Genomic DNA, 27,613 nt, shown 5'->3' with positions numbered 1-27,613 from the left:
CAAGGTCTTCCCTATGTGCAATCATGGGAGAAACATGCCCTGTTGTTCTGAGTGATCCCTTGCTGTCAGTCACCACCACACACAGGCTAGGTGCTCAGTCAAGATTACCAGGGGCTTAACTCAAGGAAGCCAGGGCAGATTTCAAAAATCATTTGCCTAAAATATTTTTTTTTCCAAGCAGATTCTTTAAGGGCAAATATTATGAGTCTTAGAGATAAAGATACCATTTAAACTCTTAAGTCTTAAGAATGTTTCTTAGTTCCATTTGTGAGTAGAGTTGATATTCTGCTCTCTGAAAATTCCATTTGGTGCCTTAGTGATGTGCTACTGGGAAACAAATACTTAGATTCAGTCCAAGATCTGAGTGGCAGAGACTAACAGTTCAGTCTGTGTGTATATAGTTAACAAGTTATTCACAGGTGTTAGGGTTCATGTTTATTTACATAGAATGCCTAGGAATGGGAGGTCTTCTAGTAGTTTATTAATAAAGGTTAAAAGTTCAGGGCTGGGGTTGTAGCTCAATGGTAGAGCCCTTGCCTAGCACATGTGAGGCACTGAGTTCGATTCTCAGAACCACATAAAAATAAAGGTGTGGTATTCATCTAGAACTATTTTTTTAAAATATAAAAGTTCACTTCTTTTTGACAGTTTTAGATGAGAACTTTACAGAATTGATTAGTATTTTAAAACTTACTTGGATTGTTCGTATAAAGGACACTGTTACTCGCTCTTCAAATTCATTCAGGGGTGTATAAAGGTTTAAAATTTTGACGATCTGTTGGAATGAAAACAAAAGTTTATTAACACAGAGCCACATGAACAGAAGACAACCTTAAAGACCAGATGACACTGGTGTAAGAGCACGATCTTTAGACAGGACTTATAACATGGAAGGAGCTGGACTGACGTTTACAGTAGGAATCTACACTCATGGCTCACTTGGGAGATCTGAGACTTTTCCCTCATCCACATTCCCCACATTCCCATCAACCCCGTCCCTGTGCTTGGTTGCTTATGGTCAATGAGGAATTCAGAAATCTGTTACCTGAAATCCTCAGCCTCTTATCTACCAGTAAGGACAAGATTTCTTCCAAAGAATAGTGGGAGTCTTACCTTAGATGCCTCGTTTAGGCACCCAAATCCCCTTCTACCTCCCTCTCCCATGAAAAATGAAATGCAAAAATTCATGTATAGAAGAGATTTTCTGCTTATTTGAAAGAGAGATAATCTTTGGTTTGCTTACTGATTGGTGGAAGTAGCCCACCCAGCTGTAAAGCCAGCTGCAATCTAGAAGTTCTTGTCAAAGAAAAGTACAATTAAAAGAGGGCAACATTGGAAAACTTTTAGTACATTTGCAGAAAGAAACAATGTTCTTAAGAGTTCAATAGTTCATTTATTAGTAGCTAGTGGAGGAGGTAAGGAGAGGTGTGTTTACTTTGTTACGCAAAGTTTGGAGCTTGCTGTTTTAGGTATTGATCGGGAAGAAAATGCATTTGATATAGAAAGTCTAGTTTCTTTGTGCCAGTCTCTATAGCCATTTCCAGTAGGCACACTCAGGACAGAGGGCAAGGTCTGGCTGTCTGTGGATCTATCTTTTTTAGACAGGTGGTATGTCTGCAACTGAGTTGCAATATAAATACAATTTTGGAAGGGGGGGAAAAGGAAAGTGACATTTAAATACTTCTTGATTCTTAATGACTTTCATTTAAACCAATATAAATGGAGTCTTAAGGGAAAACAATCATATTGAAATAATTGGAAAGAGTAGATGCTTGATGCTAAAAAGTTCAGAAAAATTTAAAATTTCTACATAAGAAACAATTCAGAACTCATTATTTAAAACAAGTAGTGGCTAGGTGCATTGGCACACATCTGTGATCCCAACTACTCCAGAGGATGAGGGAGGATTCCAAGTTCAAGTCCAAGTGGGGCAACTTAGCCATACCCCTTCTCAAAATTAAAAAGTGTTGGGGCATAGCTCAGTGGCAGAGTGCTTGTATAGCGTATGCAAGGCCAGTGGGTTCAATTCCCAGTACAGAAGGGGTTGCAGCAGGGAGAGACCTTGTTTTCTTCTTCTTTTTTGTGGACTGGGGATTGAACAGAGCCACTTTACCACAGAGTTTCATCACCAGTGCTTTTTAGTTTTTGAGACAGGGCCTTGCTAAATTGCTGCAGCTGTTCTCAGACTTGCGATCCTTCTGTGTCATCCTCCCAAACTGCTGTGATTACTGATGTGCACTATGTGCCTGGTTACAACCTCGTTTTCTAAGTGAGCAAGAAGAACCAGCTGCTGTTACAGGAAACAGCAGCTGTGGCATCTTGTTTCACAGACCAAAGCGGTGTCTGGCTACATAAAAGGCAGGGGGTGCACCACTAAACACACACACCCACCCCCACAGCGGCAAGAACAGATTGAGAAGCAGGACTTGCCCTAAGCACCGAGGTTGACAAGGGCTGGAATAACCCTACCTGCTGGGTGCTGAGGGAGGTACACAGAGAGCAGATGGCCTCGGCGTCCTCATGGGTTTTCTTCTTTAACTGCAGGAGCTGGGCTGCTTGGATCAGAGGCTCCATGGTCTGAGCTGCTCCGCTCTGGTGAAGGTTCCTTCCCCGAAGCCACTCTTCAAGCTCACTTATATTATACCTTAGCCACAGGTAAAAAGTGAGTGGTTAAGCCCCAATTCATCGATTGAAGGCACCCCTGTGTTTTGAGGATAGCTGCCACCAGTGTCATCGTCCTCACCTCAACTACCTCACAGGTTACAAGCTGGAAAGGTAGCTGTTTGATTAATGAAGAACAAACGAATCAATAAATGAAGGGGACTAAAAAGCCACCAAAGAAGAAATACTGAAATAAATTTTTATAAAGCAATGGAGGAGAAGGCATTAGATATACTGAGTTGAAACAATGTGTATTTAACATTCACAAGCATATTTGTAGTCTTTGTAAGCCTCTTCATGCCTCCAAACTCAGTGATTTCTCTTACCTGGCCACATTGTATCTAGTCTTCAACTATATAAAAGTCCTTAAGCTTTAATGTTCACCAGCTTGGTGGTAATGAATTTCCTCAACCAATAAAAAGAACCTGAGTTTGAATCATACGCTGTGACGTATCAGATCCAAAATCAGATCAGGACTTCATTTTTAGAGGCAAGCACATTATGCTCTGCTTCCAACTAGTGTCGGGAGTCCATTCTCTCCCTTTGTTGGATGAGAGCCTCTCTCACCTGAGTTGCATGCCTGTGCTCCACGAGCAGACGTCCTTCCGTAGGAGCAGGTTGTTAAGAGTCACTGCGGTGATCATGTAGAAGAGCTGTTTGAACACCTGCAGGATGATCTCAGGGTCCAGGCCCTGGTCACACATGACTGTGTGAAAGCAATTCATCTGGCGGATGATGGCTTCCAGGCAGTATGAGTTATCCCCATCTGCCATGCTGGAGGAGCGCTTCCGGTAGCCCATTGGCTTCACACCAGATAGACCCTGAATGCTCTCATTTTCTAACATGGCAGAAACTGAAAGAAAAACATGGTTACAGAAGCTTGCAGGTCCTCACAAACTCTGATGCTGGACTGCTCAACGGCACTCACTGTTTTTACAGTGATCCCATCCAGAGGTGCACAACGTTGACATGCTCAGGAACTTACAACTTTTGGCAAAGCGTTTCTATGTGGAATAAAATATCTAAGGACCAATTTTTTGCTTAAATTTACTGATGGAATAAAGATGCACATGCACTAGCTTGATTCTCTACTGCCTGCGCCAAGTCCAAGATGAGAACTGAACAATTTGAGTGCAGTCCTGGCCCAGCCACTAGGTCAATATTAGGTTACTGAGACACTCTTAACCATGGTGCTTTATGATCAGTACCTCTTTTAATCATCCAACAACCCTATGAGGTACCCATTTCACTGATGAGGAAACAGGCATAAAGAGTTTAAATAACTTGTTTATAGTCATGTGGCTAGGAACTCGGCCAGTATTTGAACCCAAACTGACTGACTTCAAAAGCAGTGCTACCAACCCTCCCATCATTCCACATGCTGTAGTATCTCCAGTTTGACAAGTCAGTTCTCTCTGTGCCTTAGAAGATGGCAAGAAGAAAGATTTGGAATAAATCTTATCCCAAGGGACATACTTATAGATTGGTCCTACTTAGAATTCACCCCAAACCTACTAGTGTTATAAGAACCCAGAGAAAGTATTACACATCTTCCCAGGTTCACGTTCCTCCCTAGCCTTCATGCAGCAGTGAGTGCTGTACATGGGTTTCCTTTCTTTTAACCTAAAACATAGCTGCTCTTATTTTTCCAATTCTGATTTCATGTTCAGTGCCAAGTATTATTGCCCGAGGGTTTTACTGCTGTGTTCTTGCCTGTGAACACACACAAGGCTTTCCTTTTTTCATGAAAAATACAAAATGGACAAGAGGATACTATTTTACTGTATGTGCATTTATGCTTTTGAGTTCATATTTATTACCTATTGAAATTTCTTGAGGAAAAATAATACAACATACTACAGGAGAGGAAAAAATCATTCCATTATGCTAGCAGATTTGGACGAGACAGCATTGAAAATTTCACAGGTCTCAGGCACAATGTGCACAGCTCTGTAGGCCTTCTCTGGGAAGGCCCTGGCTAATACATTAGGCTCCCTGAAGATGGGAGACTTCCAGAGCCCGGAATGAGGGCTAGAACCCTCCTGTGCTAACTTACCTATCATTGGCTGCAACAAGCCCTCAGCGATTTTAATGAGCTGCTGGTAGATCTGAATGGAAAGGTCACTCAGCACCTGACGGTATTCAGTGAGGTCAAAGTTCTTAAGACAATGTTCATTCTGCTTCGCGGTGTTCTGTGTCATGAAGCCCTGAAGATGAGAGGTCGGTATTACTGAGATTCTGCAGTCTCTTGGCCTCAGTACAACTTCTGAGCCTCTGGTTTCTTTAGCAATGTATTTGTGGGGACCCTACCCACCTAGGACCTCCCCATCAGGCTTCAATGGTGGCCCTTGAACTCAAAGGTAGGGAAAATACTCAAAATGACAGAGAAGCCACACTGTAATTAAAAAGGCTTAAGTAATTTAGTCTAAATCCCTAAAGTGCCCCAAGACATCAAAGCCTGATTGGCACCAGCTCAAGCAAAGAGGGACCCATGATTTCTTACTTTGTCTAGCGCTATCCCCACCCAGGTTAGCCTAAAACAGAGTAGATTGTATGTCTGTATAAAGAGACATTTTATATGGACTCTATCACTAGGCATCAGAATTAACAGATGCACTGAAATGATTCTACCACAACATCACTGTGTCCCCTTAGCTTTCTGTATTAACAGGAAAAAATAACATGGAAGCTCAAAGAATTGCTTATATAAAAGGCACTCCTGCGACCAATATTCTTTTTTATTCAGGTCGAGGGAAACCAACAGCAGGTAAAAAGATGTATGCTTTCAAAAGGGTGACAATCCTCAGTGAAGCTTCTTGTGCTGTGCCAAGTTACACAGGAGTTTTTTTTATATATAGGAGAAAAAGCAGGTAGGAGCGAGACTGATGCGATGACTCAGGAGGTCTTTCACTCCTCCTCATTAGACCACAAAGACCTGGTTATTATGTGGTTCCAGTCTTGTCCCCGAGAACACAGAGCACGTGAAACAGCTGCCATGACAGTCCCTGGCTTTACATAATGTTCCACTCAGAACACATGTAAGTTTGGGTGAAGTGATGATCCTTAATAGAATAACATTAAATGTCATCCCACACTCACAGTAAGAGCTTGTGGATATCATGGTTACATAACAGAAGGCGTCTGTCTGAAACGAAGGCCGTTCCCCCACCTTTAACTCACTCCCTTCCTAATAAAAGCAGGTGATCAAACTGAAGTTGTGATGCTTAGGAGGGGAGTACAGTCCAGCCACATTCCAAAGTCAAGACTGACTGCAATGGCACAGCTTTTATTTCCCCAGAGACAGAGAAGTGTACCAAAATTTGATCTGTTACAAAAGATGGAACAAAGCTTTAAAGTGTCCTACTGGGCCAGATGCCTATAATCCCAGTGACTAGGGAGGCCAAGGCAGAAGGATCAGCAACTAAGGAAGACATCATCTCAAAAAAAAGAACTGGGGATGTAGCTCATTGGACAAGTGCCACAGGGTTCAAAACTCAATGAAAGCACTTGAAACAGCCACCATAACAGTTGCATTGTTTTCATTAGGCTACATCTTGACCTTGGGACGGCGCACGGTGAGATACGCGAAAGAAAGGGGAGAAAGAGAAAAGTGGGGCAGACCTGTGAGGATCTGAGAGCAGGCAGGGCTGGCACTGGAGAGACTGAGGAAAGTGCCTTATGTTAGAAGGGCTGACCGTGCAGCTTGAGAGAAATGCTTGAGTTGGGGATGGCAAGTTCTAGATAAAGCTGGGTCGCAGAGGTCCAGGGTGGAACATAAAATGATAGTGACAATTGGGCCTCCGGCCAAGGAATCCAACTGGGTTAGGAGCATGAAGTTGGGCCTCAAGGTCAGATTGTATAAATGTAGTTCTGATGACTGGGTGCCACATTTTTTTTGGGGGGGGGGACATCTTTATCCTAAAATGGACAAACTTATCAGTTGGCTTAGGAGACAGCCTGACACACTAGACAATTAAACTTTCTTTCAGCTTTCACTGACACGGGCTCTTCTAGGACGGCTTTGAAAATGACAGGCCACGAGGGGTTTCTTGGAGAATCCCAGGGGCTGACAATGGGTGGGTTAGCAAACTCATTTCCCTACCAATTCTACTCACTGGACAAAGGAGCCCTTGGACTCACTGAAGCCTCCTGGAGGCAGGTCTCCCGTGGCTTCCCCTGCTCCTGCTTTCAGTTATCAGGGATGGCAAGGCATACCTGCCATCAGAAGGTGTGCCAAAGACTGTATACCTGTCTTTTTAGGCAATCCAGAGCAACTCAGAACTCCAAGTGGACAAAGCAGGATACACCTTCTGGTACCACTCACCTCGTCCCCACTGTACTGCTTCAAACAATGAAGGAGTCGACAGGTGTTGGATAACCAGAATGACGTCATCTCAAAGTCATCATTGTGCTTCTGTGAAAAGGACATCCCCGGTATGAGTAAGTACTTCCCATTGGATGAAATGCTCACTTTGGGCCTCTCTTCTCGTGTTTCTCACTCTTGCCCAGCATTCCCCAGCAGCCCCGACACTGGACAGGGCACCTGCCAGTTACAGGAGAAGACCTGCTGAGAGACTGCCTTATTGCTCCTCCACTACCAGGGATGGCATATTCAACCCCTTCCTGGCCCCCTGATCACGGTGCACATTCAGGAACCCATACAATAAACATGCTGCCATCTACAGCTGAAGGATGTGAAGCCAAGTGGCACAGATGAGGCCAGGCCCCAGCAGCCCCTGGCTGTTGTCTATCCACCCCGCCTGGCGGGGGGTCAGACTGGCCCTGATCGTGAACTACCAGCTACTCAACACAAACAATGCGAGGGAGCATGCTAGTGAAATGCTCTGGTGTCCCAGTTATTAACAGGTCTGATGTCTAATGGTTTTATCTCAAAAAAGACAATGAACTCATAACTACATGAACAGCTACAGCCCAGTTCCTGCACAAAAGCCAGAGCCTTCATGAGCTTGCTCTGTGGTGTAAGCATTGTCATTATCTAAGTGCAGACAGAAGAGAGGTGTAAGCTATGACAATAAACAAAGGTTGAATGTAGTGACCATGGGGCTGGGGCAGGCTAATTTAGTTCTTGATTAGGAAAGACTTTCCTAAGGGAGGGACATTTTCAGTCCTAGGTAGTACCAGACTGGCCTAAGACTCCAGCTGAAGCCTGTAAGAGGTCAAGGCCAGAGACAAATTTGGGCCTCATCAGCATGTGGATAGGACATGGTTAGAGCTGTGAGTGGCTAAAACTACTCACAGTATGGAGCCTGGTAGGGAAAGCTTTGCAGCCATGGGTATGGAGTCAGAGCTAATGGGTGGCTGGTAATCTCAGAGCAGGGACCACAGGCTAAGTGAATCCAGAACCAGTAAGGCCTTAGTGTCCTTGGTGTCGAGGAAAATGGAGGATAATCTCTAAGGGCAGCAATACCTGGGGCTCACTCAGGCCTTCTTGAGGTAGAAATCTAAGGCCTCAAAAGCCTCCCTTGCTACTGCCTAGGGGCTAGGTTCACCTCCTTGCAGACTAGCGACACAGTGGCTACCAGTACACTTTTTGAAGAACCTTGTATATTTAGGTGACATTCTTAAGTTGCTTTAACACACGGTAAGTAACCCCATCCTGATCCAGGCTGGGTCACCTTGCAAATTGACAAATGTCAGAAGCTTTGCCTGTTCCACTGCCCTGAGCAGCAAGCACCTGGCCCCTAGGGAAGGTGAAGGTGGCCTGGGCTCCAAATGTGCCTCTGAAGTCACTCTGGGGTAAGGCCAGCTTGTTCTTGCCTGCAGCAGTGAAGCCATCTGTAAGCACTGGGTGTCCCTGGAGGCTCTCACTGGGGTTCTGGGCTTCCTGCCATTTCTGAGCCTGAGCACCCTTCTCTGGGGAGTGCTGGGCATCCCAGTTACTACAGTTGGAGGCTTGGGAGAAAGCACTTCTCAGAACCCAGGCAGAGAAGCAATGGGGAGGCGCTGGTTTTGCTCATTTCACTGTGAACCACGACTTTCTGTTCAGGTCACATACCTTTAGGACTTTCTTGATGCCATTGATGGTGGAGGTGAGCAAGGAGTGCACCTTGAGGTCATCATTGGTGTAGTCCGCGTGTCTGATGCACATGTAGAGGATATATGCGGGGAGGCAGGGCACTGTGCCCGACAGCATCTGGGGCTTCAGATCTAACAGCAATGACAGCAAGAGTTAGATCTAAGTGGGACACTGGCAGTGAGAATCCTGGCCTCAAACAGAAAAGTTTGCAATATTTCCTTGTAGCTCAGCTAGGAAGGCCTCTCATGGGAGGGAGGTTGGGAGACGGGCAGGAGAGAAACTGCCCAAGGTTATGCAAATTCCTTTCAACCCTGATAGACCAGATTTTCAATACTATTTTTAAAAAAATAAAGACCATATTCCTCCTTGTTTGCATTATAACAACAAAACAGGCTCCTAATTCCCCACTCTTACAACATGAAGGAAAACAGCCCGGGAGTTACACAGAGGCTATGGACTTTGGTTAAGAAGGGGCCTGTGGCCAGGTGCAGGCTGCAGACAGGACCGGGTTCCCTTGCTAGGTGAGAATGCCAACCCCTCTTCATCCCCACTTGCTACTACAGGTACACTGGGTTCTCTAGACAGTCTGAATATAAAGGCTGGCCCTGGGAGAATTTGGCAAATTGTATGTGCCCAAAGACACAGCCAATCTGCCAAGGACTGGGAAGGCTGGAGCAACCTCTGGCCCATGGGACCATCCGTTTGGGAAATAAATTACCTGGCAACTCTTGCCCTGCTACCTCCTAGCCAATAACCCAGCAGGCCACTGCCACTCTGCCCCCTCCCAGCCTTTTCCCCCTCCAGCAGCTCTATCTACATCCCCTGCCCATCTCCACCCCCAATGCAGGTCTGCTGTGGCAGGACTGCTCCAGCCTGGTGCCTCATCTCTCTCCCCACCTCCCCAGACACTCTCCCTCAGCCCTTGGCCTACTTCCTACTCACACGCCCTGGCTAGATCCAGGGGAAAGCTGTCAGAGTGCTTTTTGTTTCCCAGCATGCTAACAGAATAAAAACCAACGCTTAAAACAGTGACTGATGAAGAAAGATCTGGTGATAACAACATGTGAGTCTGGGGCCCCAAGAGTGTCACTGCAGCCTCTTACTGTACCCTGGCTTTCACTCTTACCCCATCCAAGCCAAGCCCACCAACCCTTCGACATGCAGGCAGGCAAGGTGCTCAAGTTTTCCACCAGAGCTGGCCTGGGGTGGGGCTGTGCTGCTAGCATCTCTAGCTGCTTCCCGAGTTTCATCATTCTCTCAAATCCATCTTTCTAGTTAATTCTAATTACAGGCCATAATACTCTGGATACATGGTTAACATGCATTTTTTTTTTTAAGTTTGGCAGATGGCTGTGGACTGGCCCTTGGCTCTGATTTGAATGCAAGTAACAGCAGAAAAAAATATCTTGTAGGCCCAGACTTTCAACCCATAGCTTTTTTCAAGCCTGACTTATGTGCAGACTACAAGCCTTGGCATGTTCTATTGTGACGAAGCAGTTTACTTGGGCTTCCCAACTGGATGGGAGCATCCTGAGTGGGTGGGGGCCTTGACTCTTTCTTTTCTCCTCAGAGAAACAAGCGAGTGCCTTCCTGAGACATCCATTCACTTAGATGGGGTCTTGTGGGAGGCTGATGATTGGGTACTTTTCCTAAGCAGCTCAGCAGGAAGTGACCTTGCCTAGAGCCATCTGAGCAATGACAGCAGGAACAAGCCACCTGTCTGGCACTGTTTTAAACAGAAGTCTTATTTACTTAGTTAACTCTGACACTGTATAGTTTTGAGTTTATTTGTGGAAGAGTAAAGGTTCATTCCTAATAGAAGCAGTCTGCTTAAGGATGTTTAACATGAATTTGTGTCACCTTTGTCACATCTGTCACAATTATAGGGCAAACTAACCTCCATTACAGAACAAAATGTCCAGACATAAGCAGGTTACTAAAAACAAAAACCACAAAAGGAAAGTCTGTGCTAGGCACAAGTCACACTCCCTTCTCCCAGTAGCCTCAGCCCCAGGCAGGGTGGCTCAGTGGAGTGCAATAACCTGCAATGAATTCCTGAAGAATGGTTTCCTCTTTCTTGAACTGAACTACCTCGCTAAAGCTGCCATCTGACTCCTGAGAAGGCTTTGCAATTGCACCGTCACATTTAGCCTTGCTATACTTCACATGAGGGGATGAGAAGATGGGGGCCCCCCATCTCCATTTTACAGATGGGGACACCAAGGCACCACAAAGAAGAGAGCTCATAGCTCATGACTATGAGCTGGGCAGGCTTGGCAGGTGAGGAGAGCAGCTTTCAAGAGCCTGGTGTTTCAGCCCAGAAGGCAGCTCCCCCACCAAGCCACCTGGAGTTATTCAGGCACAAACCTGTACAACCTGAAAACAGGACACAGACCCCCCTCCCTAAGCAGCCAAGAAGAGAGACCCTGAGAGGAAGAAGTTCCCTTTCCGACTTAACGGGGCAGATTGAGACAAAGCTTCTTAATGGAGTAAAAAAGGCCTTTGGTTGAAGGGCAGCCATGAAACTAATATTAAGCGATTTAAACAGAATCTAAGCCTCATTTAAAAGAGTGAAGCTATAGGTGGTGAAAAAGTACATTTAAAAATACAGTATAGATGATAATTGGAAGGCTTTAAAAGGTTAAATCGAAGGTGGTTAAGATGCCTTCGTGACGGAGGTGTGGATTTGGGCAGAGAACGTGGATTTCCCTGGAACGTGATTGTAGACGGCTGGTGTGGGGTAGCAGGTCTTTCAGTCCTGAGGACGAGGCAGGCCAGTCTTGACCTTGCCAGATTCCTGAAAGGAGGAATGCAGGGACAGTACAGACCAAGCCCAGGAAAACCTTCACAAAGGACCAGAGTGATCCTAGGTCTGTTGCATGAACTCAGCGTTCTTCAGACTTCAGTGTGTATATGAACCACCTGGATTTTTTGCTATGTGCATTCTAATTTGGGAGGTCTGGAGTGGAGCCTGGGAGTCTGCACTTCAAGCACCTTTTCAGGGGATGCTGCTGGTTCAGGGACCATCCTTGTGAGCAACAAATCGTTACCATCGATTCTCCCAATTCTGTGCTATTGGTGCAATCCTCTTCCCCATGTGACACCTGAGAACATGACCTCAGCCACGTGGCTAGGAAAGGCCCAGTTTGCATAAAGGCCATGTGGCTCCAAAGACTACTTTCCTAAGTAGGCACAGCACTTACAAACTGCAAAGTTTTTCACAAACAACAGGAACTTAAACCTTTGATCTACTATTTACCCATTGTATGACCTGGGCAAGTTACTAGAATGATCTAGGTTTCCTTCAGAGTTAAGTGAGAGCAGCGAAGCAGTCTACTTAAACAGAAGCTGCGAGGAAGCTAATGTGCACTTGGGTAAGTGAGGTGGGATGGCAGCTCCCCCATCTCTACCCACCACAGGCAGAATGGAGACCTCCGTTTCCCGAGATTAGGCTGCAGTTTAGAGGGGTCAGATTTTAATTTGGAAAAACAATGGGTTATGATTAGAAGCAGCTGGACTCAGAGGGTGAGGAGGAGGAGAGGGGCAGTGTTGTGTGGGGGACACAGGGATGGGGGGTTACGTTTGAAATGGGAGTTGGGGAGGAGGGCTGGCATGTGGGGTCTCGTGGTGGGTCCTGACCTGTCACCAGGTTCCGGATGAGGAGGGCCTCGTCTTCTTTGTGGTACTCCAGCATGCCCTGGAAGTCCTTCTCTTTCCTCTGGACGGTGACCTGCCTGGTGAGCTCATGGTGCCGTCTGTCACTCTGGGCCAATGCCTGGGCAGCTGAGTGGGAAAGAAACAACAGGAAGCATGAATGGGACCTGCAGCTGAAGGCCCATAGTGAGCTGCGCCTGTGGACAGAAGCTCGGACCTGGGTCTGGAGAGGGGTGTTCAGGGTTCCCAAGCTCCCACATGATCTGTTCCTGTGGCCTCTGCCACAGTCTAGCTGCGGGACAAGGGAAAGGGAAACCCCTGAAAGAGTGCTGGGCAGGCTTTGGACCAGGGTAGTGGGCAGCAAGGTGTCCTACCCTCCAGCTGGCAGCTGCTGCTTCTCTGCAATCAAGTCACAAGGGGAAACCATCTTTCTGGGAAGATGTCATGACCCTGGCCAGGCCTGCTGGATTCCTTGTGTGTGACCACAAAATGGCCATCATGACACAGCCACAGTGCAACTACAAGTATCTGAGGACCCTGCAATGGCTTTGGCATAGACAGGGGAGCAGATGTGCCAGAGTACACAGAAAGACACTAATACCCCAATGCAGAGTCAAGCTCAGGAGCCTGCGACATGCCACTACATAAGGTAATGATTCTGCAGGAATCCTGGTGGTGTGGTTGGGGGTACAAAGGGCTTTGACCCATTCATTGCTTCATTCAGGCCTTCCCTCATTCTGATTCCTTGGGAGAGCAGTGGGCACACAGATATACCCCCGAGCCCACAATGGACACCTACTGCATGCAGGGCGTTGTTTTAAGTATAGGATTAGATATGATGGGTTCTCTAACCTTGTCCTTGGCCAGTCTAGCTAAAGAGATATATGTGTATGTTCACACTAAAACAGACCCTCAACACAGCTTGCCAGGTGCCAAGCCAGAAGTGTGCTGATGGTGGCTCCAGCTGGTAAGACCTCACAAAGGAGAAGGGGAAGGGCTGGCCCATCGACCCACCAAACCCCACATCACACAAGTCCCTGGACAAATGGGAGAGAAGCAAAGGCCCACCCAGGGTGGGTGTTGCTCCCTGTGCTGCCAGGGGGGTCTGGGTGTGTACAGGGCCAGGTGGAGAGGCACACTTGCCAAGAGCTGGAGTTTCCTCAGGTCCTAGGGAAGGGACAGAGGACAGACAGCACCGTGAGCAGAAGCAGGGCCTGGGAAATCATCTGGGAGCAGGGGACAAGGATTGGTCATAGGGGAATGAGCAGGGCAGACACAGAGAAGCACTGGAAGAGAGTGATAGGTCTTTACGATTGAGCAAAGGGAAAGGCTAGAAGCCAAGAAACTAGGAGAATGAAAACCTGAGGAACAGAAAATGAGAAATTCAAAAATGAAGGGGGTATGTTGGCAGGTGCGAGAGAGAGACCGCCAGCTAGGAAGAGATCGCTCCTGCCTGCATATGCCTGGTGTGGGCCCCAGATGTTTCTGCCTCCTGGAGCCCAGGAGTAGAGCAGCTGGTGAGTGTAAACAGGTGAATAAATGAACAAAACACCACTGGTAATTAGGGCTGTGTCAGGCCATCATATGGTGATGGGCTGGTGGCTCTTGAGCAGAGGGAGGAAGATTGCAATGAGAAGCCATGGGAGTTCCAAGCAGGGTGCACGCTTAGATTTGCAGCAGGGTCAGAGAGAGGAAGAGAACATTCCCAGTGCTTTGGGAACATGACCGAGATCTCTGCCTATCCTCTCTGGGCAGACTCCAGACTAGTAATTTGAACTTGACACTCCATGGCACAGAATGAGGCCCCCTAGGGCCGGGATTTTGTGTTATACAACATACTTTCACACCAGAATGTCTTGCCTCCAACTCTGAGCTCTCTGAAGGCGGGGACCACTAGGTGGCCTTTTCAGCATCTCATTCCTCCAGTTCCACAGAGCCTTGTTCAGAGTGGGCACAAAAAGAAAGCCACCTGCTCAATTCATGTCTTTGGTCTGGACTCTGCTAACTGAATGTGTGAACCTATGGGTCCTCCCCCTCCCTGCTGGTGGTACTGGGGACTGAACCTAGGGGTGCTCTACCACCAAGTTACATCCCCAACCTTGTTTATTTTTTGAGGCAGGCTGTTGCTAAATTATCCAGTCCGGTTGCAAATTTGCAATCCTCCTGCTTCAAACTCCCAAGTCACTGGGATTATAGGCATGTGCCATCATGCCCAATCAGGGTCTGAATTCTTCCATGGCATGGCTGGCATGAGCACAGTCATTAGGAAACTGGTGACACACAGTGTGCCACAGGGCAGGCAGTCCATCCCTCGGCACTGCCAGGCATACCTCTGCTTCACCACTCGCGCTCACACACACACACTCTACCTTCTAGGTCCTGGACTTTCTTCATGTAAATCTTCAGTTGCTTTTTGAGCTTCCTCTCATTCTTTTCCAGCTTTTCTACCAGTTCTTTAAGGTCCTGAGAAGAAGAAGGAAGTAGGATGAGGAAGGACTTGAGTCTGGCCCTGGATGAGAGGTTTATTCTTGCTGGAAGCAGAGTGGCCTAGGGATGGCTGTGGGTACTGTCTGAGGAGCCCTGGCCAGAAAGGCTGCCCCATGCTGGCTACAGTTCCCTGCTCTGGAGCCCAGGAAGCGGGCCATGGGTCGGACTCCATTCTCAGCAACAACAGGGCAAATTCCTCCTGGTTCTGGCTCGAGGGTGCCTTGCATAATCCCAGGGCTCCCCAGATCACGTCTGCTCAGGTTGCAGAGTCAGCAGCCTGGGCATCCTGGGGATGGGTGGACGGTGTCCTGGGGATGGGTGGATGGTGTCCTGGGTAGGAATGGACAGGTAGAGGTCTAGGAATAGGGGTGCTGGGACACTTGGCTGGGAGGTCAGTGAGTTTACCTGGGCCGAGAAGCCAAACAAGGCAGCAGCTATAGGCCCAACCCCTAGTAACTGTTGCCACTGGAAGCAAGTCCCTCGGGGACCAAGAACAGCAAGCTGTTGTGGAAGGGTTGTGCTACCACTAACCTCTTCTGATTCGGCATGGAAGGCAGAAGGCCCTAGTTCTATCACCATTAAAGCCTAGTCTGGAAACCTTACTTCTATTGACCTATGACGCTCTCGCAGGACAGGGACTCTTCCAGTTTCCTGGCATCTGCCAGGGCTCCTTCAGTGACTGCCTGCAAGGAGAGCCATCAACTCCCCCTCCTGTCAGGGGGCAAGGGCCATCCCTCACTATACCTGGCCTAGCCTCATCATTTGTCTTGATCCATAACAGGTGACAGCGGTGATGCTCTGCTAGTTTTGGGACGAGGCCTCAAGAGGCCCCACAGCTGCTGCTCGCATTCCCTGGGAAACCAGTCACCATGTAAAAACAGTACACGGAGAGGGAGAGACCACAAGGAGAACTGATGCCCCAGACATGGGACTGAAGCTGTCTTAGATCTTCCGGCTCCAGCTGACACCATGTGGAGCAGAGGCAAGCTGTCCCCAATGAGTTCTGCCAGAATTCCTGATTGACACAACAGTGGCTGCTATTTCTTGGTATTACATCCCCAGCCAAGAAAAACAGTTATTTCATTTATCTACCATCAGCAAACTATGGATTTCCAGAATCTGTTCCCACTACAGGGCTAAGGATGTGAACCTTGTCCATCTAGCCACCCCAATCCTTTTTTTTAGAACATGACTCCCACAGCTATGATCCACGAGGCATGGCTACTCACCAGATTCTCGTTGGTCAACCGGGATAACTCCTGCTGGACGCCAAATTCCACCTGGGCCTCTGGGGATAGCAGCAGTGTCTGGCAGAAGGTCTGCTGCTGTTTGTCCATCTCCTCCTTCAGGGCCTCCACCTGGGCTTTGAGGTCCTCCACCTGTTCCTCATGCTCCAGGCTCTGGGCCTGCAGCTGTGCCTCCAGCAACCTGCACCAAGGAGAGAAGGACAGGTGACCATGTGGTTGGGGCAGCACCCCAAGTGAGGGGCTACATACAAATACAACAAGAGAGCAGCCAAGCACACAGCAGCGGTTGCACATCCCCAACGGGATGTACACAGTGGGGAGACACACACTACGGAGGCCAGCAAGCAAGCAGGCTGACCTGTCCTCTCCGATGACAGAAAACCAAGGTCAAAAGCACTCTGGGCTTATTAGCCCTTTTTCCTGACCCTGTATTTCATTCTGTGAGTAGTTTGGGATGGAGACACTGCCATATCTAAGTCAGCAGCACAGATTTCTTATAGTAAATACAGCATCTATGTCTTCCCTAAAGTTCATAAGAATGCCCTTGTTAAGATAAAACTCTGATAAACTAATTACATTATTTGCTCACTTTCCCTAGACTACCCACAAGTTTTAGAAAGGCAAGGGGCTAGTCTGGCCTATTCATCTTCACCATTACTATCTCCACTCTACCCCACGTGCACATTTCTATAACGATTTACCCTTCACCCCTCCAAAACAAAGCTAAGACTATCTGCGAGTGTTCTGGGGGAAGTTAAAGATTAGCCAGTGTCTGACAAGCAGACACACCCAGAGATCTGGAGAGGGTTGGGGAAGGCTCGGAGGCCAAGTCTAAAAAGCTCAATCAGGGCCAGTTACCTGGCACTCCTGGGACAGCACCTGCTCCACCCTAACAGAAAGTGAGGGATTCTGGAGGCGCAGCAGCAGCCTCGTCCCCAGGAGCTGGGTGCCAACATGGTGAGGATGCACATCTTCTGGGGCTTCACTACCTGAACCAGCTTCCTGACTCAGTGCAGCTGATTTTGTGTGAAGGAAATGTAGAGGGTGCTGGATGAAAGGGGCTTTAGGAAAGCTTCCTGAAATGGCCTACACAGGGGAACACTCGCCCCAATCTTTGCCTGGAATGAGCAGAGCTAGGCACCGATTCAGGAAGCAGGCAGAACCCAGGGGACAGATGTGGGAGTCCCCGACTGCCTTGGAGGTAGGGAGCAGGTTGCACGTTTTTGCAGTCCTGCTGGTCTGGGAGGCAGTAAACGCAGAGAGAGGGAGGGAAAGATCACACTGCTGACAGAGGTAGATGAGTCAGCTCTATAGCAGCACTGGGTAGATCACCTGGCTCCCAGTGGCTCCTCAATCAAGTAACACGAATGAGGAAATGATTGAGGAATGCACCACAGGCCTATTGCCAAAATAAAACAGCAATGTGAGGATAGTGGAGGATAGCTTGGTAATAAAATCAACACCTTAGGTGACACGCGATACTTAGATAGCATCCAACATTGGCCAAAATACACTTAATCACTAATAGGTTGTAGATTTAACAAGAGAGTAGAAACACCTGGCTCTAGGATGCTGCCCAGGGATGTGCTTCCTTACCTGTGCTATGTGTCCACCATTCATGTCTGCCCTATGCTCCAAGTGGCCTAGGGTGGACTCAGCCCAGGGTGTAGGGTACAGGATTCCTGACCAAGCATCAAGTTAGCTTCCTAAGTGTGAGAAGCCAAAGTCTGAGAGAGATTCAAGGCCACAGCCAGGGGCTGGGCTGGTTCTACGAGCCAGGACTCCTAACGCACAGGCCTGTGGGCTACTTCAACACATTCATCTGCTTATCTGTCACACCACATTTGACCTGCCAACAGAGAGGCCCAAGGAATGGCCAGCTTCACACATGGGTCTCTATTCCAATACAACATGCTTCTGAGTGGAAGGAATCTGATCATATTGCATAATATAACCATCATAATAACAGAACTAGCAGCTGCTGTTCCTTCTGCTCCACACCAAGGACACACACAGAGATCCACTTGCAGTCATTTTCCTTATGACCAAGTGTGGCAGGTCATGTTATGATCCACCTGTGAAGAACCTGTCACCAGGCTCACAGGTCATGCAGGGCCATGTTTGAACCCAGTGAAAGGCTGCAGAGTCAGGAGACTCGCTGCCGTGACAGAGCTCCACCACATTATCAGCGAAAGAAGGGAGAGGCCACGAGAGGCTAGCAGGAGCTGAGGGCTTGGGGCTCTTCCTCCAGTTCTGCCATCAGGCTGCTGGAGGGACCCAGGCATGGCACTCACACCACCTTTGAGCATCCATTTTCTCTAATGGGAAATGAGTCTAATGACCATTGCCCCATTTCTTGTTGGGAGGTGCAAATGAACAATGTGATGCCACACATCCTTAAAAGCCACACTGGCACCGAGCATGTGACAGACCACCTCATCACATCATGCCCTTTCTCCAAGTGCTGAACCTTGCTGGCAAAACTATTCACCCACTGCTGAAGGCTGATGAGTATCAGTTCAGCCTGGTACTAACTGAATTTTCTGCAAAACCAGCAAATTTTCTACATAATCGTCCAAGCTTCAGTTTTGTTCGCCCACAAGGACCAGGGAAGAGACCAACTCCAAGGCACTTCATCAGCTCCAGGGAGGCCCCAACACCTGGAACAGCCACATGCTGACGGCAGGTCCTGAGGAGCCTTATGTTAGAAGAGCTGGTTCACAAGTCAGGCTGATGTTTTTGGCTGACACTGTATTTAGGATGGTCTATAAGTAGTGTGGAAGAAGTGTGGGACTGGGAGCCCTCCCCCCCAAACTGGGGAGTGAACCCAGGACTTCACACATGCTAGGCAAAGAGCTATATACCAAGCCCTTCTTTTGCTGTTTGAGACATAGTAAAAGTTGCCCAGGAGGATCATCAGCTTATGATCCTCCTGCCTCAGCCTCCTTAGTAGCTGGGGTTACAGGCCTGCACACCAGGCCCAGCTCTCTGCTTTGCTCTTAACAGCTGTCTGCCTGCTGCCATGTACGTACCTCCTAGGTCTCCGCCTGTAGAATGTGGGGGTTGGACTATGTGGTTCCTGAGGCTCAGATGGGCCACCCAGTGCCATCACAAGCAGCCTCCCCTGACCTCATCCATACAGCCTGGACATAAATGATAGGCAGGCAACCCCAGGGACTACTGGCCAGCAGCAACCCCAACTGTGCCCCCAAGCTGTTGCACGCATTGGGCTGAAACACAAGGAGCAAAGACGTGAGCAGGCGGACAAAGCAGACACAGGAAGACAGGAGCACATTTGACCTGGCAACTTGTTTTAAGCCTTGGTAGGCCAAGCCGAGTTCTCCATCTTCATTCAAGTATCCCCAATCCTCAGTCTGGCTAGAAATAAAGGACAGAAACAGAGGTGTCCAGTGTAGAGATAGAGAGAGGAGCAGGTGGAGATCCCGGGAACCAGAGGCGATGTTAGCCAAGATTTGAAAATAGGAAGAAGGCAAAGCTGGCATGCTCCTCCTCCCCTTCCTCCAGCATTTTGGGGGCCTGAAGACTACATCTGAGTACCCCAGGTTCCATTACTGGCTGGGAGGGGGACTCTTGTGCTCTCCTGTGGGGCCCATTGATAATCACAGGAGGGAACACGTTGCCAAAGAGCAGAGGACCAAGCTTGTTCTGACAGCTCTGTGAACAGCAGCGACCCAGCATCATATCCACCTGAGCACCCATGGCACTTCCTTCTGTCAGAATCAGTTAAAGGGACAGAGACACACAAACGGGGTCAGAAGGAAAGGGCCCTGTATGTGCTTGGGTAGCTGCAGGTGGTGAGCAGGCCCTCGCTGCCAGGGAGGATATGTATGCAGAGCAGCAGGTGAAGCACCAGGAGACCAGGCCTCCAGCAGGCCAGGGGACTGCATAACCCGCCTGCTTTTCAAAGCACTTCTGTCACTCCTTGAGGGTGTTAAATAGCCTCAACTCCAGCTCTCCTTGTAGAGGCTTATGTGAAGAATAACTAAGTCAACTTCACAGGATGAGAACAAAAGGATCTACTGTCGGAAGCCATTCTCACACGTGACTGGGTGACTCCCGGTTAGGGTCTGAGGCGCTCTGGCTGCGTCGGAGCTTTCCCGGCCCTCTCCTGATGAGAGAACCTGTCCGTGTGGGGGTGTAACTGACCACTGACCCCGGAGGCCCAATCACTGACCCTGACCTTGGAGTGCGGCTCCCCCTTCAACCTTCATTGGATGGAATTATCCCCTGAATTTCTTGCTCCCCAATAAAAGGCTACTCCCTGGCGTGCTCTCTCTCTCTCTCTCTCCTGCTAGCCCTGAGTAATCCTTGCTGCCCTGCCGGGCGGTTAGAGGAGGGAACCAGAGAGGGGAGCCGTCTCGGACCTGGTCATAGAAAAAAGGTAACTGAGTCTGTGTGTTTATTTCGATCTCGCTAGCTAACTTTTATGCCAAGAACCTCATTAATGAAACCATTGCGCTGGCCGCATGGTAGAATCTACCACCCCCCTTGGCTTTGACCATGGGTACATTCTCCTGTTATCTAGGGGAAGCAGACATCTGCCTTCCACCTGCAAGCTACTGCTGCCTCAGGTCATGCAGAGTCCACCCAAGGGCAGCAAAGGTGGTTCCTGGAGGGCAGGCCTATCAGATGCTCCTCACCCATGTACTCCCCCCCTCCCACTACTCGGGGCCCTGGGCACGTGGAGATCCTCAAAGGCCAGTGGGACTGGGTGGCGGTGGATGAGCAGGGACCTGCTTCCCCCACCAGGATTCCACCCCATGTGTCCTAGAGAAGCTGCACCCACACTGCCTGATGCAAAGACCAGAACCCTTTCCTAACTCCCGGTGGCAAATCACCCATCCTCAGGTGTTTTTGACTCAGTTCAGTCACCATCCCAACCCTGCTAGGTTGTGAGCTACATTACAGCCCCCACCCCCACCCCGGAGTTCAGGAGACCCTGCAGCGCTCACGTGGGCTGCTTCTTGCACAGAGCTAGTTACATCTGCACCAGGCCTTCCCTGACAGTCTGAGGACAGGCAGGAAAAACAGTGGTGAGGACACTGCTGGGGACTCTCTGGCTTCCACTCCCTGGGTCAACCCCTCACTATCCGCTTCACAGTAAAGAGAACTAGAACCAAAAAAAGTTATCTTGGGGACCCCTTCTATATAGGACTTCTGCCCCCACAAATATGCTGCCACCAATAGCTTGACTAAGGGCTGATCTTTATGGCCCCCCTTAGGTGTTGACACCTGCACTTAGCAAGGGCCCTTGGGGGCAGGGCTTTCATCCAAGGGCCCACTACAGGCATTCTGGGGGGCGCTGAGGGGGACATCCCTCTATGCCAGCCATCTCCTTTTCAGCATATAGAAAGACACCAACCCCTGGCGGGGGGTCTCGGGAGCCTCCTGCCTTCCTCTGAAGTTTTTGATCTAATGCTGGCTGGCCCTCACTGGAGGAAGGGGTACTGGGTCTCAGTCCTTCCACTTCCGCAACTCCCGTGATGGCAGCTGCTGTCTGGGGTGGCACATGTGCACTGCTGAGATATACCTCAAGGAAGTTAGCGTTAATCCCATCACCAGCCTCATAGGGACAGAGTTCTGAATTCTGTGACGTACCACGCCCCATGGATGAAGACAAGGAGAGAACCCTACAGCCCAGACACCACAGTGTTCAGAAAACCAGGCACAAAGAAAAATTATAAATCAGCAAACCAAACGGAGAGAGCCCTTTGCTACTATGTGAAAGAGAACCAAATCCCTGAAATCTCCCTACTCCTCACACCCACAGGGGCCATAGCCAGGGAAGGAGCGCCACCTGTTGGTGAAATAGGGAAGAACACAAACAGCCCAGAAACTCATTGTTTTTTAAAATATGCGTTCTTGATGTCAATAAATATCCCTCTCACACACCATATACTGAGAAATAAGCAATGAGCAATTTCCAACTGCAGGAGGCAGTCAGGGATAGTGTTTAGGAAACTGGCTGGAGAGCCTGCTGTGCTGGGGCTCCTTGCCTGAACTCTCTGGGCCTGTTTCTTCATGCATCAGGTGACAGTGGTTCACTGAATGATGTCAAAGGGTTTTCCTAGATCTTTAACTATCTTGCACCAGAAAAGGTATAGGAAAATATTTTCCCTTAAGAAAATGAACCCACTGCTCTGCCATGGCGAAGGTCTTGCCTCCAGTAGAAGAAAACAGACGTGGTTCCGGCTAGCTCGGAAATGATTTCAGTTTCTACAAAGACCCCTGTATACTCGGTAGATACTTTTATTTCTTCAGTCCACACCATGCTTTCTCTAAGCAGCCCAAGATATTTGCTGAAATCTCTGAGAAGTGGGAGGCGGCAGCCCACCCCCCAGAACAGAGAAACACCCAGGGCTGCAGGCCCAGCCACCCAAGTGGGCTGTCTACAATAGCTACGGATGTGTACTGAGTCACAGGGAACTGCAGGTGTGCTGCTGACTCAGGACCAATGAGACTGTGAGGAAGGGGATGAAGGTCTTTGAAGGAAGCCCAGGGTTCCTGGCCAGGAACAGTTAAAGGGAGGCTGCCTGCGGGAGGGGCTGGCAGAACCATGTTCTTCCCACCTCATCTGCCACTCTAAGCAAGACATCTTGCAGCAGCTGAGCTCAAGGTCAATGAGCCCTATGACTTCAGGCAAATCTTCAGGAGACTACACACACTCCTGTCCTGGTCTCCACTGTCCTGGACAGACCAGGCCCCATGGTGGAGTGTATGAGAACCACCACCCCAGGTGTATGTGGCAGTAACAAAGGTCATGCTAAATGTCTCCTTTTCTGGGACATGACAGTGGAGGGGGCCTGCAAGGCAGGTTCCTGGGACCCAAGGAAAAGTCTGCAGCCTTGGCAGGGCTTGGCTAGAAGGGGTCAGGAGTCAATGAGCACTCTTCTTGGAGCCAGAACTGAGCTCATGCTCCCAGCTAGCTCTGTGACCTTGAGTGCCCGCCTAAAGGTGGGGCTGGTCCGAGTAGCACCAGCAACCCCTCCCCTACCCCACTTCCTCGTCACTCTCCCAGAGACTGCCTGGAGAAGACACTTCCCACACCTTTGCTGGGTTTTCACAACCTCTTTCCCTATAGCTTTCCCTTATATAAAATGGTAACAATAAGGCTGGTTTCTTAATTTTCAAGATGAAACAAACGCTGCCCATATTCATGGAGTTCCTCCTGCCAGAGCAGACCCCAGTATTGCTTCTCTGACTGGACCTAAAATCCAGGTGAAAGATGTAGATGTAAAGGCCAAAACAGAATTCTACAAAATTTGAAAGTCAACAAGTGAAGAGGTTCTGAATGTGGAGAGCATGGATTCTCGGAGGAACCATGACTAGGGTAGAGGGATGTCTGTACTCTCTCCAGAAATCAAAGCATAACTCAGTGTAGGAATGTAAAAATTTTCTAGGGACAGGATATCAAAATTCTAAAGGGTCCTTACGTATCCCCCCTGCTACCTGCACACACAAATACAATTTATATGCACACTCTAAACCCTCCATTCGAGGACAGCTGTAGGAAAGGCAAACCAAATCTCTATCCTCAAAGCACCCTGTTGTAAAGGGATGCCTTTCCCAGGGGGCACCCTCCTCCCTGGTAGCCTGTGCTGGGGACCCTTCCAGCTCAGCGCTGGGATTTGGTGCAATCATAAAGCTTACGTGAAGCTGAGGAGGAAGCCAAATTGGAAGAGAAGAACTCACCACAGCCACTTCCATGACACCTGCTGTGACAGGCACTTGGGGACATGGTCTCAGGCTCCCCCCGCCCCCAAGGCAGCCCCTTTTTTGGTTCATGGGCTACGAGTTGCCTGATGACTGCTGGACTTGCTGTGAAGGGAATTATTTTAAGATCTAAGCTATTTTTATTTTATCACCATCATTATTGCTGTAAAGAAAATAAGTCCGGGGTATTAATCCTCTGGAACACAGGCTGGGGACTGGATCCTTGACAAATGTGGGGATGGATAAAAAGGGAGCTGATAACAGTGTCGGTTCCAAAGACCAAAGAGATGCCAAGCACGTGGCTGCTGTCCTCGTCCTTCAGTATCACCTGGGCTCTGGCTTCTCATTCATCCTATTTCTTATCTTCCAGCAAGATGATTTAAAAATGACGGCGGCATCTTGACTCCAGTTTTAGCACTGAGAGCATCTCCTCCACTCTCCTCTCCCTCCTTTACAGAAAAGAATGACCTCTCTCTCGAAATTCATTTCCTTTTCTCCTGCGGCCTGGTACAGCACCTTCACCTTCTGATCACCTAGCCAGGGGACCTGGGCATCCCTAGACTAGGAGCTGGACCTTCTGGTTTCTACCTGAATTCAATTACAGAGTACCTGTGGGCCTGACTGCTTAACCCTCTGGGCCTCAGTTTCCTTATCTGCAGAAAGAGGGGCTGCATTTAAAGATCTGGAAATCAGGGGCTGGGGTCATAGCTCAGTTGGTAGAGCATTTGTCTACCAAATTTGGCATGTGAGACGCACTGGGTTCAATCCTCAGCACCATATTAGAAAAAAATAAAGGTATTTAAAAAAAACACTTAAAATCTGAAGTTCAAGCACTAACTCTTCAGTGATTGTTACAATTTCGCAAGGAACTTCAAGTCATGCCCACGGTGATTCTGAAGAAACATGTAGTGATCCAGAGCTCAACAGGTAACTAGATGAGGTGAGAGAAAGAAATCCAGGAAAAACCTGGCTCTGATTTTACAGGTGCCCAAGGGGGCGGCAAAAAAAGCACAAGTAATAAGGGTTACAACGTTTATTCCAGGGCCACTCAAGTTCTAAATGCTTTGCAGACTAACCCACCAGTTCTTCTCAACACCCAGTGGACACACTCTGCTATGAGGCAATTCACAGATGAGGCACCAAGAGGTCACACAGCAGTCACCAGACAGCAAGTGAAAAGGGGACTCCAGAGCCCACATTCTGGAGCCCTTGGCCACTCCTGGGGGGGCCTCTGTCTGGTGTACTGTCAGCCCCAGCTCCGCTCCCACAAACATGCACCCCTTTTGCCATAAGCCTTGGTTAGCTCACCCCTTCAGGAGGGACCAGAGGTCATTCATCAGCTAAACTTGGGGGAAATCTCATCTGGGGTAACAAGGTAGAGGGAGAACTTTCTGAATCCACTTTAGTAGTGCCTCAAATAATTCCCCCCATCCCCCGCCCAATGCTGAGCACATGGCCAGTGCCTGAGGACCAGGGCTGCGACTGATTGGTTGGGCAGGACCCCCCTGCACCAGGTCTAGCTTACAAAGAGGGAGGCCTTACCTGTTTGTCTGGCAGACGCCATGATAGGCCTCAATGGCATCTTCCTGGTCCACATGCTTTTCACTGTTAGGCCAACTTGCTCTGGCGTTAATGTTCGGCTCCTGGAAGGCCCCACATAAACAAAACACCTTGGATTACAAAACTGCATGGAATGGCTTCATAGACAGGGGTTTAAAAACATGTCTCTCGGAAAAGAGAAAGACCTGGAAGATCTCAGATGGTAACAAGGTGACTTCAAAAGGTCACCTTGCATCTTGGAAGGGTTACAGAATGGAGAGGCCCACCCATGAGACACTGAGGGCTAGCAGTGGGGAGGTGACACGAACAGTGACACTGGAAGGAAAGAACACCCCTGGTGCAGAGGACACGATCGTCGAAGCCGCCACACTCAGTACAGTCTCCTCACAGGCCACTCCAGCCCCCAGGCCCAGAAGTCACCCAGCAGAGGCCACAGATCTCAGAGTCATTCCGAGGGCCTCTGTCCCCTTCCTTCCACTCTACATTCTGTCCCAGAAGGTGCAACATTAAGTACACTAAGTGGGACGTGGTCACCCTGGGAGGACACAGAACCGTTCTCTCCACTCCAGAAGTAAACAGCAAGGGGCACGAGATGAAAATCACAGCCACCTCAGAGCACCTATCTAATTCTTTCTCATTCCTTGTGAACACCTCGTTAACTTCAGGATATTCTAGAAACATCTACATCTGGCTTGGGAAAGCTCATGCTTAAAGGGCAGTGAGTCCCTTGTGATGCCTTGAGAGGAGACCAGAGTCAGACTCTGCTCTTTCAGACTAAAGACCCTGATGGGCAAAGACACAAAAGAAAACCCGTGTCTATGACCTAGTGTCACCCACACCAAGCCCAACCGCGGCCGCCATCTTGTTACCATGCTCTTGCCAGCAAGTCGGCGCTGGTCAGCGTTCACGATCTGGGTCCTGAGGATGAGCACCTCCTCTTTTCGGACCTCCAGCTCCTCGTTGGCCAGCTTGAGCTGGTTCAGCAGGAGGCTGTAGCTGTCAGGGGAGCTGTGGGAGGAGTTGTTCTGTGTGGCTTGGTCGGCTACTGCTTTCCTCAGCTCATTCAGGTCATTCTTCAGCTTCTTGTTCTCTGACTCCAGCTCCTGCCTCTGGAAGACAGCCCACGTGACGCTCCCCATTACTGTCTGGATCCAGGGCCCTCTCCCCTGTGGGCCTCCTCCTTTCCTGCCTTAACCACGTGCCCTGTCTACCGGGGAAGTGAAGAGCCATTTCCCCGTTTTAATAGCAAAATGCACGACGAAAGTTCTGACTGGCATCAGCAAGCAATGCTGGGACCTGGATTTGAACTCACAACCCCAAGTTCTCTGTGTAAGGTATATCACAGTCTCTCTAGCATTCCCCAAAGTCATTCAATATGCTAGTGTTTCCAAGCACATTTGGCTATGACACCCTTCTTTGCTGAAACATTGGACTAACTGTTTTTTGCAGTACTGGGGACCAAACCCGGGGCTCATACATGCTAAGCAAATGTTCTACACCTGAGATACACTCCCAGTCCCCCAGTTGATCATTTTAAACGTGCTGTAGCACAGGACTTTCTGAAGCCTTAGTATGCCCATATGCTTTTTGACTTTCCAAGAGGGGATACAGAATGCAGGGCTGCCTTAACTTATTTGTCCCGAGCACTCCCCTGGTTTTTCAAGGAATATCATGTGGAGTAATAAACTGGAGAACATACCAGCAAAATTGTATTGCCATTTTGATCACGTGGAAAACCAGTGACTCAATGCCAGTGCAGGGAAAACTCCTAGCATACAGTTAAAATCACTGTTGAGACAACTTGGAAATGCGTTTTATATCTTCTAGGTAGTATATTTAACTTTGTGTTTGAGATGAGGTCTAAATTTAAAGTCCTATGGTCACAAATTGCTGGTACAGCTCTGGCAGAGACAGGATTCAAAATTTCTGAGAAAACTAACAAATGTGATAAGTAGATGCTGCTGGTGTGTTTGTTACAGAGCCATAGGATGACAGAACCAGGACACCACCTCTATTTTCCACATGAGGAAGGCAAGTCCAGGGAAGAGAAGGATCACAGTGAGTTTAGACACTGAGCTGGATGAGGGGCTGGGACTCTCGTGCCCTTGTCCAGGGTCTTTCGCACCACTCCAACCTACACGTGAAGATTTCAGGGGAGATGAGCCACACGTGGTGTGATTCTGCAGACACAAGTGGGACCCTGGGGGTAAAGTGACCAATGCTTAATATTACT

At 48.8% G+C, this 27,613-nt stretch overlaps 1 protein-coding gene across 1 annotated transcript in view; it reads right to left on the bottom strand.

The window, feature by feature from the left end:
- The window catches only part of Myo5b (myosin VB), a 194,017-nt gene that overhangs the window by 6,770 nt on the left and 159,634 nt on the right, over positions 1-27,613 (bottom strand). Inside the window, exons 28-39 of the mRNA XM_077105607.1 lie at positions 26,250-26,489; positions 25,363-25,463; positions 19,387-19,464; positions 16,069-16,267; positions 14,722-14,815; positions 12,338-12,481; positions 8,678-8,829; positions 6,986-7,075; positions 4,718-4,868; positions 3,229-3,514; positions 2,470-2,644; positions 695-775 (exon numbers count right to left, since the gene is read on the bottom strand). Coding sequence (XP_076961722.1) covers positions 695-775; positions 2,470-2,644; positions 3,229-3,514; positions 4,718-4,868; positions 6,986-7,075; positions 8,678-8,829; positions 12,338-12,481; positions 14,722-14,815; positions 16,069-16,267; positions 19,387-19,464; positions 25,363-25,463; positions 26,250-26,489 — 1,791 coding nt within the window. The remainder of the gene's footprint in view (positions 1-694; positions 776-2,469; positions 2,645-3,228; positions 3,515-4,717; positions 4,869-6,985; positions 7,076-8,677; positions 8,830-12,337; positions 12,482-14,721; positions 14,816-16,068; positions 16,268-19,386; positions 19,465-25,362; positions 25,464-26,249; positions 26,490-27,613) is intronic.

The sequence above is a fragment of the Callospermophilus lateralis genome, chromosome 17 (genome assembly GCF_048772815.1).
Source record: "Callospermophilus lateralis isolate mCalLat2 chromosome 17, mCalLat2.hap1, whole genome shotgun sequence".
In the NCBI taxonomy this organism is placed as follows: Eukaryota; Metazoa; Chordata; class Mammalia; order Rodentia; family Sciuridae; genus Callospermophilus; species Callospermophilus lateralis.
The sequence above is the reverse complement of the archived record's forward strand: the minus strand, read 5'-3'. Positions and strand labels throughout refer to the sequence as shown.